This window comes from Protopterus annectens, chromosome 7.part0 (assembly GCF_019279795.1).
Source record: "Protopterus annectens isolate FY-2018-M chromosome 7.part0, PAN1.0, whole genome shotgun sequence".
In the NCBI taxonomy this organism is placed as follows: Eukaryota; Metazoa; Chordata; order Ceratodontiformes; family Protopteridae; genus Protopterus; species Protopterus annectens.
Genome location: NC_056739.1, coordinates 802123244 through 802140743, shown reverse-complemented (window position 1 = coordinate 802140743; position 17500 = coordinate 802123244). Strand labels below are relative to the sequence as shown.

Here is a 17500-nt window from a genome sequence, read left to right as displayed (position 1 = left end):
ACAAAAGGTCCTCACTGAGACAGATACCTGGTGTCAAAGCCATGGCCTGAAGCTCAATGCCAAAAAGTGTATTGTCATCCCCTTTGGTAAAAACTCTGTACCCATGAACTACCACATAACTGGTAGTCTACTTAATGCCAAAAATGTGATGAGACCTTGGGACACAGGTGGACAGTAGTCTCTCCTTTGATAATCACATCACCACAGTGGTCAGGAAATCCTTATAAGTGGCTCATCTCATCACAAAAGGATTCTCATCCAGAAAAAAAGGTCATTGTTCCCCTCTACTCATCACTCATTAGACCCATTATAGAGTACAACGCCCCTTTTGGTATGTACCTCACAAGACATCTACAACAACTGGAAAGACCACAGAAATACCTCACAAAGAGGATTACTGGCCTCAAACAGATGCCCTATGCAGACCGTCTCAAAAAACTACAGCTTTACTCCATCGCATATCGCCTACTCAGGGGCGATCTCTGCCTAACATACAAAGCTATGTCAAACCCAGAGCTGTTGGACATGCTCCACTTAAAGAAATCACAATCCCTCCAAGCCACACGCTCTAGGGACCTAAACCTTGTCACCACAATAAACAGAACATGCTGGAGGGATAGATTCCTATCCCAGAGATTTCCCATACTCTGGAACAGACTACCTATCTATGTCAAACAGAGCTCCTCATTAGCACTTTTCAAGAAAAATCTTGATGATTGGATGGGAAATGGGAAATTCACCCCGGGGATCACTTCTGTGGCTCTGCTCGACATGGGCACAGGAAAATAATTTTCTTGGGTGGCGAAAGCCAGGGTACATTTTTTGGCTAGGCTTGTATGGGCCCTAGGGCCGATAGCCTAGTACCTACCTATGAACCTATGAACCCAAAAGGAAAGTAAACACTTGGCCATCGCGACGGAAGAACTACCTGAAGAAAACAACCTCACACCCCCCCTTACAAAATATACCAGCTCAGAGAATGCACTACCGTGGGGGTAAGGGGCAAAGTTCAAGTAGATGGCCAAGTGTTCACTAACCGCGCAAGTGATGTCAGCTTTGGGAATGTCAGTAATTTGAAGTGTCGGGTGAATACGTGTTGGGGAAGGGGAATGTCGGTAAACTGAAGATAATTCAGTAAACTGAAGATAACCCATATATATATATATATATATATATATATATATATATATATATATATATATATATATATATATATATATATATATGGGTCCCATGAACTTTGTTGAACCCTACTTTGGTTGACATCTGTTAATATCAACCCAATTTGGTTGAAAGTGTGAGAGACTGAAAATCCCTGGGTAGGGAATATACCCTTTTCTCTGGGGATTGTGTGATCTCAGAGTTAGAATATATAATTAGAAGGGGGTTGTTGAGGGCTTGTCCCCTTGCTTTTGTTGTTTTTTGGTTTTGCTAGTAGCATGTTCTGATGCATACTGTCAGCCAATTTGGGTCGACATTATTCATATAAAAAAACAGTATTCAATGGATTTAAATAAATCCAAATATATCCCTTGCTTCTATAAGAACTAAACAATGACTATATGTATTTGATTGCAACCATGAAGAGTTTAACTTAGATTTTAACAAAACATTTAGTTTAGACCTGGTGCAACATAATTATTTAATCTGATCACCATCTATAACAACTTATCAAAGCCACCTCAATTCATTATCATCAGTAAAAGGATGAATGGAAGCAAACATTATACAATACCTTTACTAGACATGAGTCTGCAGTTGACATGGATTAACAATGAAATATCTTCACAGAGTTTTGTGCCTTTATTTAAGATCACTGAAGTTACAATTTTCTGTAATAACACTAAAACGAACAATAACAACTGCAGAAATATCACTTTAGAGACCACAACAATGTCTCTGCTATGCTTATACAGTACAAGTGAAACTCGACCCGAACAAGGATGAAAAATAAATATTTAATCACACACCAAACGTAATTGTAAAATGGTTAAGCGCTTTCATCTGTGAAATACAGACTTCTTCAGAACATTGAAACAAACAGCTGATAGCTTATTTAAAAACTTTTTGGCGCCATTTGATACAAGCGCATTACTTCTTAACCACTTTTAAAGTGCCACTACATACATACATAAAAATGACAAATAGCTGTCACAAACAAGTGTACGGCTATACCTAATGTTAAAATACATTAAAATCATGTTAAGAACTTTTAATATAAACACAAAATAAAATGCATATTTAAAAAATACATATTTAAAAAACTCATTTTGTTCACACTATAATAGCTGTAAAAAGGGTTTGATAGATATATAGTCATTTATACCTGGAAATTTTGTTGCATTTGTTAACATTTGCCACTCACTTTCTTTCCTACCAAACTGAGCTTTGTAATTACCACCACGTGATGATACATTAACATGATCTATTATAGCAAATTTAAATTTATATACTTCACCATTCTTAATAATATGTCTAAACAATGCATTTTTGGTATCCTTGACCTTAATCTTATACAAATGTTCATAAATACGCTTTCTAAACTGTCTTTCTGTTTTTCCTCTGTAGAAAGCAGTACATACTATACATTTGGCCAAATAGACTATATATTCCTGCTATTACAGTTTCCCTTTTTGAACTTTACATAAGTGCTATTGACATAATTTAATCTACATCCTATTGCTCCATTAATCACAAAACACTGTTTACAAGAACCACATTTCTTTGTGTGGATATCCAATGCAGTTTTCTCATAAGTCATACTATTCAATACATTTTTTATGTTCCTACCCATTTTATATACAATGCACGGTTTTGAGCCAGCTATCCTCATAGCTTCCTCATCTACTACTAACTTGTTCCAATACTTTTCCATAATTTCTCTCACACAATTCATATAAGGGGAATATGTTAATACACATACTCTGTTAAATTCATTATACTTCTTATTTTTCATACTAAATATTTTTTCTGTACCAATGCCTAAAATAGGGGGATATTTTTTGCCCCATTCTTTAATAATATATGCTGATACATCATCCAGTAATGATATAGGATAGCCTCTATTGACAAACATATCCCTTATGTTATTAATCTCTTTAACCATTAGATCATAATTTGACATCATCCTTGCTACCCTTATACATTGACCTTTATAAATATTTCTTAATATATGTCTGGGATGGTTACTAGTATAATCAAGGTATCCATTGGAAAACGTTTCCTTTCTAAATATTTCCGATTGAAAACCAGTATCTATATGTCTAACAAAGGTGTCTAAATATGCAATACCTTCTGTGTTGATATTATGTGCGAACTTCAAAAAAGCACTAGTATTATTAAGATGTTCTAAGAACTCATTAATAAGTTCAATGGGACCATCCCATAACATAAACATGTCGTCCAAGAATCTTGTATAATATGCTACATGTTGGTAATACTTACTGGTAAAAAGGTACTTATTTTCCCATTCAAGCATAACTAAATTGGCAGAAATAGGGGCACAGGAGGCACCCATAGCAACCCCCCTGTGTCTGTTTATAGTACTCGCCCTCAAAATAAATATAATTATGCTCCAGTACTATATCCATCATGTCTGTAATTAAATTAATATGGTCCCAACTAAGGTTTGAATACCTTCTTAGACTGTCACAAAAATATTCTAATCCCTCATGCCTTGGTATACAAGAAAACAAATCAATAGTGTCAGTAGTTATATATATCATATATATGTTAGTAGTAGCGACACCAGTTTAGGTAGGCTTAATAAGCGAGATGTGGAACATGTAGTAGTAGCACATAATGATATAAAAATATTTAATTACACAGCTTTGAATATTAAGGAAGAATATTTTTCACTGTTTCAAAAAGGTATGAAGTATATACCTACATTAAAATTTCATCTGGTGGATATTCTAACTGATATTAAATTATATTGTCATAGATTAAATTTAGCTTTTATGTTCCAAAAAGAAAGTAATGTTATTATACAAGTTTCTTAGATGACATGTTTATGTTATGGGATGGTCCCATTGAACTTATTAATGAGTTCTTAGAACATCTTAATAATACTAGTGCTTTTTTGAAGTTCACACATAATATCAACACAGAAGGTATTGCATATTTAGACACCTTTGTTAGACATATAGATACTGGTTTTCAGTCGGAAATATTTAGAAAGGAAACATTTTCCAATGGATACCTTGATTATACTAGTAACCATCCCAGACATATATTAAGAAATATTTATAAAGGTCAATGTATAAGGGTAGCAAGGATGACATCAGCTTATGATCTAATGGTTAAAGAGATTAATAACATAAGGGATATGTTTGTCAATAGAGGCTATCCTATATCATTACTGGATGATGTATAAGCATATATTATTAAAGAATGGGGCAAAAAATATCCCCCTATTTTAGGCATTGGTGCAGAAAAACTATTTAGTATGAAAAATAAGGAGTATAATGGATGTAACAGAGTATGTGTATTAACATATCCCCTTATATGAATTGTGTGAGAGAAATTATGGAAAAGTATTGGAACAAGTTAATAGTAGATGAGGAAGCTATGAGGATAGCTGGCTCAAAACCGTGCATTGTATATAAAATGGGTAGGAACATAAAAAATTTATTGAATAGTATGACTGAAAAAACTGCATTGGATATCCACACAAAGAAATGTGGTTCTTGTAAACAGTGTTTTGTGATTAATGAAGCAATAGGATGTAGATTAAATGATGTCAATAGCACTTATGTAAAGTTCGAAAAGGGAAACTGTAATAGCAGGAATATAGTCTATTTGGCCAAATGTATAGTATGTACTGCTTTCTACGGAGGAAAAACAGAAAGACAGTTTAGAAAGCGTATTTATGAACATTTGTATAAGATTAAGGTCAAGGATATCAAAAATGCATTGTTTAGACATATTAGTAAGAATGGTGAAGTACATAAATTTAAATTTGCTATAATAGATCATGTTAATGTATCACCATGTGGTGGTAATTACAAAGCTCAGCTTGGTAGGAAAGAAAGTGAGTGGCAAATGTTAACAAATGCAACAAAATTTCCAGGTATAAATGACTATATATCTATCAAACCCTTTTTACAGCTATTATAGTGTGGACAAAATGAGTTTTTTAAATATGTATTTTTTAAATATGCATTTTATTTTGTGTTTATATTAAAAGTTCTTAACATGATTTTAATGTATTTTAACATTAGGTATAGCCATACACTTGTTTGTGACAGCTATTTGTCATTTTTATATATGTATGTAGTGGCACTTTAAATGTGGTTAAGAAGTAATGTGCTTGTATCAAATGGTGCCAAAAATTTTTAAATAAGCTATCAGCTGTTTGTTTCAATGTTCTGAAGAAGTCTGTATTTCACAGATGAAAGGGCTTAACCATTTTACAATTACATTTGGTGTGTGATTAAATATTTATTTCACTTGTACTGTATAAGCATAGCAGAGACATTGTTGTGGTCTCTAAAGTGATATTTCTGCAATTTTCTGTAATAGCCTACAGCAAAACAAGGTACTATATGTGTATATGTGTGTGCATATAGATAGATAGGTATTCAGATAAGCTCCATAAAGGCTTTAGAAAGTCTGCAGAACTGAAACCGATATCAAATTAGACATCATCCCTTGCCCGTATAAGGACTAAACATGTTTGAAAGAAACTTGATTATTACTATAGCCCTAAACTGAATTTCCTACATGAAAGAATCTGTCTGTAATCCTCACGTAGTTAGCAAATGGACATCTCATGGGGGAAAAAGAGGTAACTGGGAATATTTCATTCAGGAGTGTAATGAGTTGGCAGATTTTAAAAATTCCCCACAAATTACACTGTACAAAATATTGGAGGAACAAATGGCTGCCAAAAAGCAACTACTAGAAAATGGAAGTCTAAATCTAAACCAAATGTATCAGTGTTGAATATTGTTAAAGAGGTAAAAGAACTGGAACAGAGAAGGAGCAAATTATACAAACATCAATGAAATTTGTAGTAACAATACATGCTGAATAATGTTCAAGAGGAGGAGTGAAATTGAAGGGAAGGTAGGAACTGAGTAATTTATTTAATGCTGGAAGGAAGAAAACCTAAATCTAAATTACAATGAATGTGAATGCAAAAATGTTAATTTTTTTCTATTATTGTATGCATGCCTTTGTCTTATGTAATAATTTAAGAAAACTGTTTAAAAAATGAAATTTTAAACACTTGAAAAATCAGTGACAAGGTGAAGAAACCATTTGATTAGAAAGAAACATGGCTGATTTTTGATTTCAGTTGTTTCAGAATGTAAGTAAGATTTTTTTGTGTACTTGTTTGTTTTTATTTAATTTACTCCATTTTTGTCATGTCTAATTATGTTATTTTTAGGAAATATTCTTGTTTAGTTGTTATACACTTTGAAAGCACAACAATTATACATTAATTTCTACATATGATCAAAATGAAAACAAAAAGTATAACACAATTTCTACTAATATACATATCTAATAGCCCTCAATTTCAAACTCCTTTTTTAATTCACTTCTCCAAATACATTCATTAGACTTCCCCCAGACCAATTTCCAAATGTGTTTTTTCTGTGCTTGATCGTCTTTTTTATATTTCTAAATTGATTGTCATTGTTTTTCTTATGTTTAATTTCACAGTTTTTATTTTTTTCACAAATTGTCTGATATTCTGCTTGTATTCACATAATTACCTCATATGTATGTGTCTTTAAATTTTAACTCCAAAACTGCCTTCCCCCCACTTTTTAAGCCTTTAATTCTATAATCTTTAACACTATAGATTTTCACTTCACCCAAAGCTAAGAAAAATAGAATTAGACTTTACAGACACCACTCCATATATCCCAGTTCTGCTATTACCCATTAACAGTAGAGACATGTCTCATTTTGGTATAGTATTTGCTAATAAAAGAAAATAATTTTGATAGCCAACAGTCTCAATATTCTGAGAAAAAAAATCACAATTCACTTTTTCAGATGCCTTATTTTCATCCATGTATAACCTCTTCCCCTTTGATATTTTCCTATGTTAATGGCTCTTTCCTGCAATGTTTAGTTTCATTCATACATTTTTGATATAACTGTCTAATCTATACCATAAATTAGAAATTAAGGTTAGTATTATTTTATTTATTTTTATTTTATTGTCTTTTGTTTACCGGGAAAGTCCACTGGGCTAGGAAGTCTATTTTCGGTGGAGGCTTGTGGAGAAAAGCTCCATACAGTTAATTATAGACATAACATTGTATCGAATTTGAAAATAACAAGCGAGAAGTAACAATAGAAAATTACAAGTGGATATTACAAAGTGAATACACAAGTTGTAGGTTTTCTGATTGTTGCAATACAGGAATAATAAAGAAACATGAGAGTGTTGAATATTAAAAGAGTAATTACATAGAACAATTGTGTTTTGATTGTGACAAATACATGATGATGTAGTATTTACAATATTTACAAGAAGATAGCATTTTTTGGAAGAGAAATAGGATGGGAAAGGAGAGAGGGGAGAATTGATTGATGAGGGGGGTGGGTGAGGAAGGAGAGGCTTAAGATCTAGAGAGAGAGAGAGAGAGTGTCAGGGAAGTGTTTTGTAGAGCTAAGGGTAGGTAGTTTTAGGGCAAATTAGAGTCAGTTGGAATCAGAAGTTTGCAATGTTAGAATAGACTAGAGAATGTATCTGAATACTTGGGTGAATTAGGTTATGGCGGAGTCAGTAGTGGATCAGTTGCATATCCATTTGGATAGAAAATGAAGGTGTAATTCCTTTTTAAATGTAGAATGGCATTGTTGACAGTGGATAGAGGGAGGGAGGTTGTTTCAGGCTTTGGCTATTATCCAAGAGTATAGCACTTGTCCTACTGGTAACTTGGGTTTATGGACTTGGAGGAGGAATTTGTTTTCAGATCATATGGTCCTAGTAGGGTTATAGAGGGAAATTAGAGAGTTCAGAGCAGGGCAGTCTTGGGGCCTGTATATTAGTTTGTGTGTACCTGTAAGCTGTAGGAGAAGTAGATAGTGGGAGAGTTCCAGCCATTGCAATTGTCTGAGGGCTAGACAGTGGTGTGCAGAATGGTGATTACTGGTGGCGAATTTTGCTATCTTGTCATAGCAAGATTCCAATTTTGTGAGTAGTGAGGACTCTAAATTTAGTAGTAATGGGGCACCATAGGTTAGTGAAAGTAGGAGGTCTTATGAGGCTAAAATTTGTTTGGTTGGGTGGGAGAGGAATTTATTATGCCTGTAGAGAAGTCCAAGTTTTTTGTGGGTTTTACTTATACAGTTCCGAATGTAAAGGTCAAATTTAAGGTTTTGATCGATTATTAATCCCAGTAATTTAGTATGGGTTACTAACTCAATCTCGGTAGAGTCAATTGAGTAGATTGCCAAACACACAACTATTTTGTGAGTGTTTGGCATTTTGGCAGCAGGATGGAGGACCTACTATCAATTGAGTAGATTTCAGGGTTGCAATTGTTGGTAGGAGTATTTTTCTTGGGGAATATCATCTATTTGGATTTTTTGGATTTAAGGAGAGATGGTTTTTGTGAAGCAATTTTTTCGACTGCAGTAAATGATGCTTGGGTGGATTTCTGTAGGTTATCCAGGCTTTTAGAACAGCATACTATCATAGAGTTATGTGTGTACTGGATTAGGGACCCATGCTGAATAATATGGTTCAGGCTATTAATGAAAATATTAAACAAGAGAGGACCTAGGACAGAGCCTTGAGGCACCCCTGTTGGATTGTGCAGAAATGAGGAAATGGAGTTATGCCATTTGACTGCATGGTCTCGATTTGTGAGGTAGCTTTTGAACCAGTTAACAGATTGGGTTGTTAGGCCTATAGCAGATAGATGGGAGAGGAGGATAGGGTGGGAGATGGTGTCAAATGCTTTTGATAAGTCCAGACAAATGGTTGACACTATGGTACCTGAATCACAAGCTTTGGTGATTTTGTCAAGTAAGGAGATAAGTGCAGTGGATGTGCTATGGCTGGGGTGGAACCCATGTTGTGTAGAGTAAAGGGTGTTCAGTAGGTGTTCTAACAGCTGTTTTTGTACACTTTTTTCAAGAATTTTGGAGATAGGGAACAGTAAACAGTATAGCAATGGAATGAAAACTGGAGATATCAGTGGATGGGCCACCTTTGTGAAGTGGCAAGATGATGGCTTTTTTCCATAAACTGGGGACACAGGCTTCCTGAACAATCTAGTTATCAGGATACTTATAGTGTATGCCACTGAATTGGCAGCAAGTTTTAGAAATTTAGCAGGAATGTTATCTGCTGAGTTTGAGCATGGTTTTAGTCTTAACAATAGTTTTTTGATAAAAGAGGTGGAGATGGGTGAGAGATTAAATCAAGGGTGAGAGGTTTGTTGTATGCTATTAGCTTGAGGAGAGAAGGTGTTGGGAGTGGTAGAGCAGGGTAGAGGGGTACACTTTTGTGGTGAAGGGGATGATGAGGATGTAGAACTATTTGGGAGTGGAATGGAAAAAGCCGCTGTAATTTTGGCTATGGTGTCTGTGAAATATGAATTAAAGAGACTGACTATTTGTTCTGGTTGCATGTCAGGATGTGGGCAGGGGTTGGGTTTACTGCCAGGTGTTAGTAGGGTGTTGATAGAGGACCAGAAGAGTTTGGGGTTCTTTGTTTTATATGATTGTTGGGTCCAGAAGTATGACTGCTTATCTTTGGTCACAAGTTTTTTAACTTGGTTACGGAGCTGCTTATATTGAATGAAGTCAGTAGTGTTTCTAGATTTCTGCCAGAGTTTCCAGACTCTGTCACTAGCATGCATGATATCTTTGGTGGTTTTAAATAGCCAGGGGGCATTATTGGATTTAATCCTTTTGGTTCAGGTGGGAGTTATTTTGCTTAGCATTTCTAGAAAAGTGTTGTAGTAATTTGTAATCTGCATTGAATAAATATAAGGTTGCAAGTTCAGTGCATTCTCTTTCCAAACACATTTACAATGAATCATAAATAGCTGGTAAAAAGACTCTCTACCCTTTGTTTTGTCAAACTTGTATTAAAATCTATGGTAAGGGTGTTTGTGGCTCATTATTTTATTTAGTTAGTAAATTCACTGGAAATTATGTCTTTATTTTGACTTTTTGTTTATTTAACTTTTATTACATGCAGTTCTTTGTTGGTAAATGGTCTTCCTAATATAACATCTTCTTTATGAAATGTTTTTATCACTTCTTTTATAAAAGACTGTTATCATCTCACTAAACACCAGTCTTGCTTCTTATTTCCTTTGGGTAGATTAAGAAATTCTCTTATGCTTATACTGATTTGTTCTGTTCATCTGGTATCCTTGTGTCTTGCAGGATTATTCTCTCCATTCTAGATTTCTCTGTATTTTCAGGTAAAATTGATATACTCCCATAGTCAGAATTATTTACATTTTTTTAAAAAAGTGTTTTCATTTTTCAACAAGTTATTAGCCATGTCATCATCAGAGACCTTAGCCTTCAATTAATTCTCTTTCAGCAGTCTCCATTTCTTCATTCTGTCTAGTCTTTCTTTATAAATTTTATAAAGTTTAAGTTTTGTTGTAGAATTTGTCTCTATCTCAGTTCATCACTTCAAAATATCACCTCATATTACTGACACTGTTTCCTACTATTTTTTGCCTAAATTAGACATGTATCCATTCCTTATCCAGTAAAGACCTTGATTTGTTTCTCTGCATTTCTCATTCTGATCATAAAATTATCCACTGACTAAACTGTGGTGGTTTTGGCAACGCCAGGACTTGTTTCTTTTTGTGGATTATCACTGTGCGGATTGGAGTCACTTCATGCTTGAGGAGTTACGTTATATATATAGTTTTAACCGCTAACATCCTTGGCTCTTCCACGCTTACACTGACTAAACTGTCATCAGAAAAACCTACTTCCTCACTAAACCCAGTGTTTAACTCTTTTTATAAATCCTAGAATCAGTACCCGACTCTAATCTTTCTAATTGGAAAGTATGACTTAAATTTCCTCTAGAACATTCAAAGAGCAGTGTATTATACAGCTGTCAGGTTCCCCTTTAATTATATTCCTCCTTTCTCCTTCTGGAGAAATAGCTGTATATCCAGTTACCACCCCCAGATAGCATAAGATTAAGTGATTAAAATGGTATAATTAATGTAATCATATCTCTTTTTCCCATGTTATTTCTGAATTTGCCACCTACTATTACTTTTCCGTTTTGCTTTAAAATCTTGATAACCACTCAGTTCTTTCCTTAAAAATTACAATATTAACCAATCTGTGTATGCATGTCTTTGTTTTATGCCTTAGGTCTAATAATCCTATAAGAAATAAACATCAAACTATTTATAAATAAGAAGCTCTGGACTATCATAAAGTTGATAAAATTTTTAAAACTCAGAAAAAAGTCTGTTTATAATAGGTGCATGTTCTGCATATTTCCTTTATCATTTGAATTCTCACCTATTTTTTAAATATTTTATTCTATAATATAGGAAATTTTAATACCATCATTAAATTCCTTTTTTTTTTCATAATTCTCATGGGCCTCTCAAAACTTTGTGGTTCATTTGCCTGACCTTCTGTATTTTCAGTTATTAGCACTCTCATTTGGCTTTTTCACCACAAGCATAATAGGTTTGGCTTTATTGGTCTGAAGTCATCCACAAAGACTTAAAATGTTTGCTTATATCAAATGTATGTTCTGCATATTTTCTTCATCATTTAAATTCTCATGTATTTTTTTTAAATATTTTCTTCTATTATAAAGGAAAGTTTAATACCATCATTACATTCCTTATTTTTTTCATAATTTTTTTTTTCAAAATTCTCATGGGCTTCTCAAAACTTTGTGGTTCATTTGCCTGACCTTTTGTATTTTCAGTTATCAGTACTCTCATTTTGGCTTTTTCACCACAAACGTAATGGGTTTGGCTTTATTGGTCTAAAGTCATCCATAAAGACTTAAAAAGTAAAAAGTCATGAGCATTCAGAAGCCATGTAGAAGAAAAACTGGTATGACGTTAATGGATCATTTGGATATATCCAATAAGCCCCCACTATAGGAGATTTAAGGTACTACACAGTTTTTTACTGAAGGATTTGTCTGTGTGACCTTTTTATTCTTTGCTTAAATCTATTATTTCTCACCTTTATTTTCCTTATTGAGCCATTTATTTACCTCTTTGGTATTTAGTGTATTAATTCCATCTTCCTTTTATCTGTAGCTGTCTTTTTCTTGTTTACAATATTGAAAAACAAAATTTGCCTTCCATACCATGTTGTACACCCTTATTTTTATTTGGATGGATACTCTCTGTGTGCCCTAACTCCAAACAAATAAAGCATTTTTATGCAGTGCAATCTTTTCTCAGGTGTCACTCCGTCTTCACAGTTTTGGCAGCATCCTGGTTGTCATGGGTAAGTCACAATGGTTTTCTTACAACCTACTTTCATTATATTAAGCAAGTCCCATTCATCATTCATTAGCCCTAGGAAGATGATCCCTAACATCTTTTTCTTACCACTCAGTCACATGTATATGTGTCCTCTTATTCCTACCTAAAATGCAGACAGTACAAAGTAAAAAATATTCACAGAACAATGCAATATTATGCAAGAGAAGATTTGCTAAAAGGTGAAACAAAGGGTTTTAATTTTTCTATCCTCAAAAATACCACTAGCATTTTTTATTTAAAAACACACACACCACAGCAACTATAAATCATTTATTTCCAAACAAGCACTGCTTGAAGAAATCAACTTTTAGTTATGGCATATTGCAGTTTTTAGAAAAACATATCAAGTAAAGTGAAAGAAAATGGCATAGAATACTCCTGTATGTAACATAGGCTTTCTGAAGAAGCTGATCCTCTAACTGTGGCATATATACTGTTATCCAATTCATCTCAATGCTTAAATCACAAAATGCAGCCTTGTTACCTAGCGCATAGAGAGAATATACACTGCTATCATGAGTATGTGTCTCGAACCTCCACATTTAAATTAGACTCACATTGCCAACTTACATAGGTACACCATTCTCTCTCTCTCTCTGTGAACAGTGCCCCCCTCTATCCACAATAATTGCATTATACACACAGTATTATTTACATATGCACACACACACACACACACACACACACACACACACACACACACACACACACACACACACACACACACACACACACACATAATTTCTAGGAAAGGCTGACAGAATTGTCCAATTCCCCACAGCTTTCTCCTTGGTTCTAGTAGTACTGCCACCACACTGAAAGAAGTCAGGGCCTTCCAGCTACCTGTCTGTTCTTACCTTGTCAATTAATATATCTTTCACTGGTAGTCAGCAAAAACTGTTTTTAAAGGCATGCTCTCTATAGTTTGTTATTCTTCAGTGTAAATAACAGTTACCCTTTTCTGAGGTAAGCAACAGTGCAGCAGTGTGCTTGTAATAAATACTAGTCACAAGAGGAAAGAGTAAATAAATGGATTTCATTTAAGTCATAAAGAAAATAAGCAAATACAGAGAAAATATATGTAGGCTGACACACAAAGAAAATTTCAAAGAAAATACAATAGACATAGACAGGATGCATACACAAAATGTGCAACTCCAAATATCTAGGTTCCCTAGCCAGATGCTACAGGTAATACTGTCTCTGAGATGGCTAGTTTTTACAGACAGAATAATTCTACAGGCAAGTCTACATATCTCTTCTTGCTTTTTCTCACAAGTATGTAGTAAAAGTCCTTTAACACTTTTAGCGTCTTGTGAGTTAGTTGTTGCTTCAGAGACAGGTCATAAACCCATTAGCCTCCATACCCGACACCACTATTAACAAAGTTTGTCACAACACTTCTATATCTGTTTCATCTTGACTTGCTTCCCAGTTAGATCTTAAAAAGTCCTCATAGCCAAAAAAAAAAGAGGTTCCAATAGCCATTACATTCCAGTGCTTAGGAGCTAACACTTCTCTCTGTCCTTTCACATCTGTACAAACAAAAGTGTTTCCTAGGGGAACATACACTGCAGATAAACATGACAGAAAAAGAAAAAATAATACATTATTGATTATTGATGGCTTCACAGGCTTAATGAAGAAAGTCTTCAGTATGCTAACATAACTTCTCACCACCCTAACTTGTCAGTGCATGTGAATCCTCACACCATATATCATGATTAAAGAAGCTCTTCTTCCCGGTCATATGAATCTCTGTGGACCACAGAACTTCTGGTGAGAAGCAATGTAGCTATGATGTCTCTCATGAGGAGATGCACACACCCTGAGCCCAACTTTATGAGTTATCACGAAGTTACCCTTCATCTTCTAAATCAAATCCAGTGGTGCATCTATTTATTTATTTGTTTGTTTGCTGTCTGTTTATTCATGTATGTATGTTTACATGGGTAGTGCATTGATCTCACTGCACTAATTGCAGGCACAGCCTGAGTGATACAATCACATCAAGAAAGATTTATACAATTTTAACAATATATGAATGCACATGTATCCCAATACCTAAAACATTTAAAAATATTACAATACACAGTTTTGAAAAGAAATAAAGTACAAAGTCAAACATTTATTATAGGAAATGCTATTTAAAATACAATAAAGACATCCTTAAACATAACTTGGTTATGGCATAGCCAGAGTCCCAGGACTGAGTTCTATAAGACTCAGACTGGCACAGTCAAGGCTCCATGAGTGAGTTCTATAAGACTCAGACCAGCAGTCAGGTCACATGAATAAGTTCTCAGAATAGCCCAGTCAGGGCCCCGTGACTGAGTTCTGTAAGCCTCTGACCGCCAGTCAGGGTCACATGACTAAATTCTATAAGACTCAGTCTGGCACAGTCAGGGCCCATGACTAACTTCTGTAAGACACAGCCTTGCACAGTCAGGATCCTGTAAGGCTCAGACTGGCATAATTATTGTCATATGACTGCGAATGACATGAACAGCAATCCAACAGTGGGAGTGATATGGGTAGGAGCCCACCACCACAGGCATAAGAATATACTTAATCAATGCTATGTCTTCCACCTCTACCCTAACACAAGATCAGTGTATGCAAAGTGTGGAGACTAAGTACTAAAATGTCTTGCAGCATAATACTTAGTAATAAAACTGTCTCTTCAGGTGTGGACAATATCCAAGGGCAGGAAATGTAGTGCAGATAGGCATGTTTCAGAGCAGCTGATTCTTCTAAATGGAGCAGGCTCATGATTCCATCTACAGCACTGTACAATGGATGCTATTAAAACTGTGTAAATAGTTTATACTTCAAAGACAAAGCATTTTGCAGGACAAACATGATGCCATCTTGCTCTTGAGCCAGTGCAGCAGTAAAATAAGGTCACTGCCTGCTGAAGCCCAGGCCTCCTAAGTGATACACTGAACAACCTCACAGCCATTGTACTCAGAGTGCACCAGATCTGTGCACAGTGAATTTATCACCCCTACATCCTACCTCAGCACAACTCCAAAACATTTCATGCAGACCATACTTGGAAAAGGAAGGAAGATATCTTTCAACTTATTTTAATAGATATTGATGGAAACAGCAATAACATGTTCTGTGTTCACAAAGGCAGCATACAAATGCAAACAGTGGTTAAAAGAAGGGGGTGTCAGTTTGTTCTCACTCAGATGACGCAAAGGATAAAGGAACCCAGAATACGAGGACTGCATAGTTTACCATCCTTGTTATAACGATAGTTCATCTGGCTTCTCCTCATCACTGATTTCTGTGTTTTGCTGTGCCTTGTGCAACCATATATCTCGCAGAGTCTGAAAATGGAACTTAGTGATGGCTGAAAGATCCTCCAAAGCTAAAAACAAAAAAGGAGAATATGTGGAAGTGATTGGGGAAGACCAAAAAATGATGAGACAGAGCAAAGAAAGGCAAAGTAAAATGGCAATTTTGAAATCAAAAAGTATGATAAATGCACAGGACAGTAGTAAAGAGACAGCAAGACAACAAAGAAAAAGATTTAAAGGCATGAGAATGATCCAAAACAGGAAAAAAAAAAACAGGAAAGTACAAAAACACAGAGAATAAAACAAATAAAAAAAATGAAACAGTCCAATTATTAATGTTCATTAAATTATTTTTCCTTTTAGAACATAGTCAATATAATGATAGTGGACTGCACATTCATAGATAATTTAATTCTGTAATTTAATAGTGAAAATAAATTTCCATGCAGGTAGACACTTACATGACATGCAATGTATTTTACAAAGACTATAATCACTGAATTTGCTGATCAGAAAAATCATTACAAATGTCTCTCAGAATGTTAAGGCCTGATTCTGTAAATTCTGATACTTCAAAAATAAACAAAGTATCAAACAAAAATAAGAAATTCTGAAATACGCTGCTAATTTTTTTTTTTTTTTTTTTGTAAGAGACTTTACCTCTATACAACCATGGCATATCTGCCCCTCAAACCCTGCTACTTATACACACACACACACACACACACACACACACACACACACACACACACACACACACACACACACACACACACACACATTATATGTAAAACAAAAAGCTCTCTCTACAGATTGCAGACTTAAATAAACTCCAATATAAAAACAACTACCTGCTTGATAACCCTGCCCCTCCTCTCCTACTCTAACTCCTCCACTAGTATGGCCTTAGACAAATGAGTTTTTTCCCAACTAGAAAACAGGCTCCCAGTTATTGTTTCTGCCTCTCAGAAAAATGCCACCTCCCTGCAAACCATCAGTAATATAACTTTTGCTTCTTTCTTCACTCTCTTCTCCCAGAACACTACTGACTCACCCTTACCAAAACTAATGGCTTCCCATAAAACAGAGAGCAGGCCTGTTACTAAAAACTCAGATTTATAAATGGCTACATCTAGAAACATTCCCCTTTTTCTTGCAGCCAAACCTGCACTAAGCACCCCTCCTACAACCTAAGGCGCACAATCATCCAACACTCCCAACACCAACAATTAACTGTGTTGTACTGAACACAAATTGTCATCCACGGTTCCATTGCTTTGGCGGTCTCTCCTTATTCAATTAAACTTTTCCTCATATTCCAGATTCAGACACTGTGATTAAAAGATATCTTCTCAAGGAAGCCCAATACACAAACCTCCCCATGAGCAATGTCACCTAACCCATAAAGTATATAAACTTTCAGATAGGAATACAAAACCTGTCAGCCTTTAAAACAAATTATATTGCTTTTTATAAATGACAAAACTATTTTTCTCCATGCTACTTTGATTTACAACATTTTTCAGACTGGTTACTGCATACATCTGAAAAAACTACTGATAACTAGGGATGTTGATTACCCACTAAGAAGCACACAGGATAATTTTATAAAATTATGATAGCAAAGCTGTTGTTTCAATGTTCTCATATTACTATAAGTAAAATTAGGAACTGGCCCAACAATGTCTCTCACTCTCTCATCAACCA

General features: G+C 34.9%; 1 protein-coding gene across 4 annotated transcripts in view; it reads right to left on the bottom strand.

Moving 5' to 3' along the window:
- Positions 1-13501: 13501 nt before the first annotated feature.
- The window catches only part of LOC122806697, a 210472-nt gene continuing 206473 nt past the window's right edge, over positions 13502-17500 (bottom strand). For all 4 annotated transcript variants that reach the window (XM_044077334.1, XM_044077331.1, XM_044077333.1 and 1 more), the window contains exon 8: positions 13502-15864. In XM_044077334.1, coding sequence (XP_043933269.1) covers positions 15740-15864 — 125 coding nt within the window. In that variant the 3' untranslated portion in view covers positions 13502-15739. The remainder of the gene's footprint in view (positions 15865-17500) is intronic.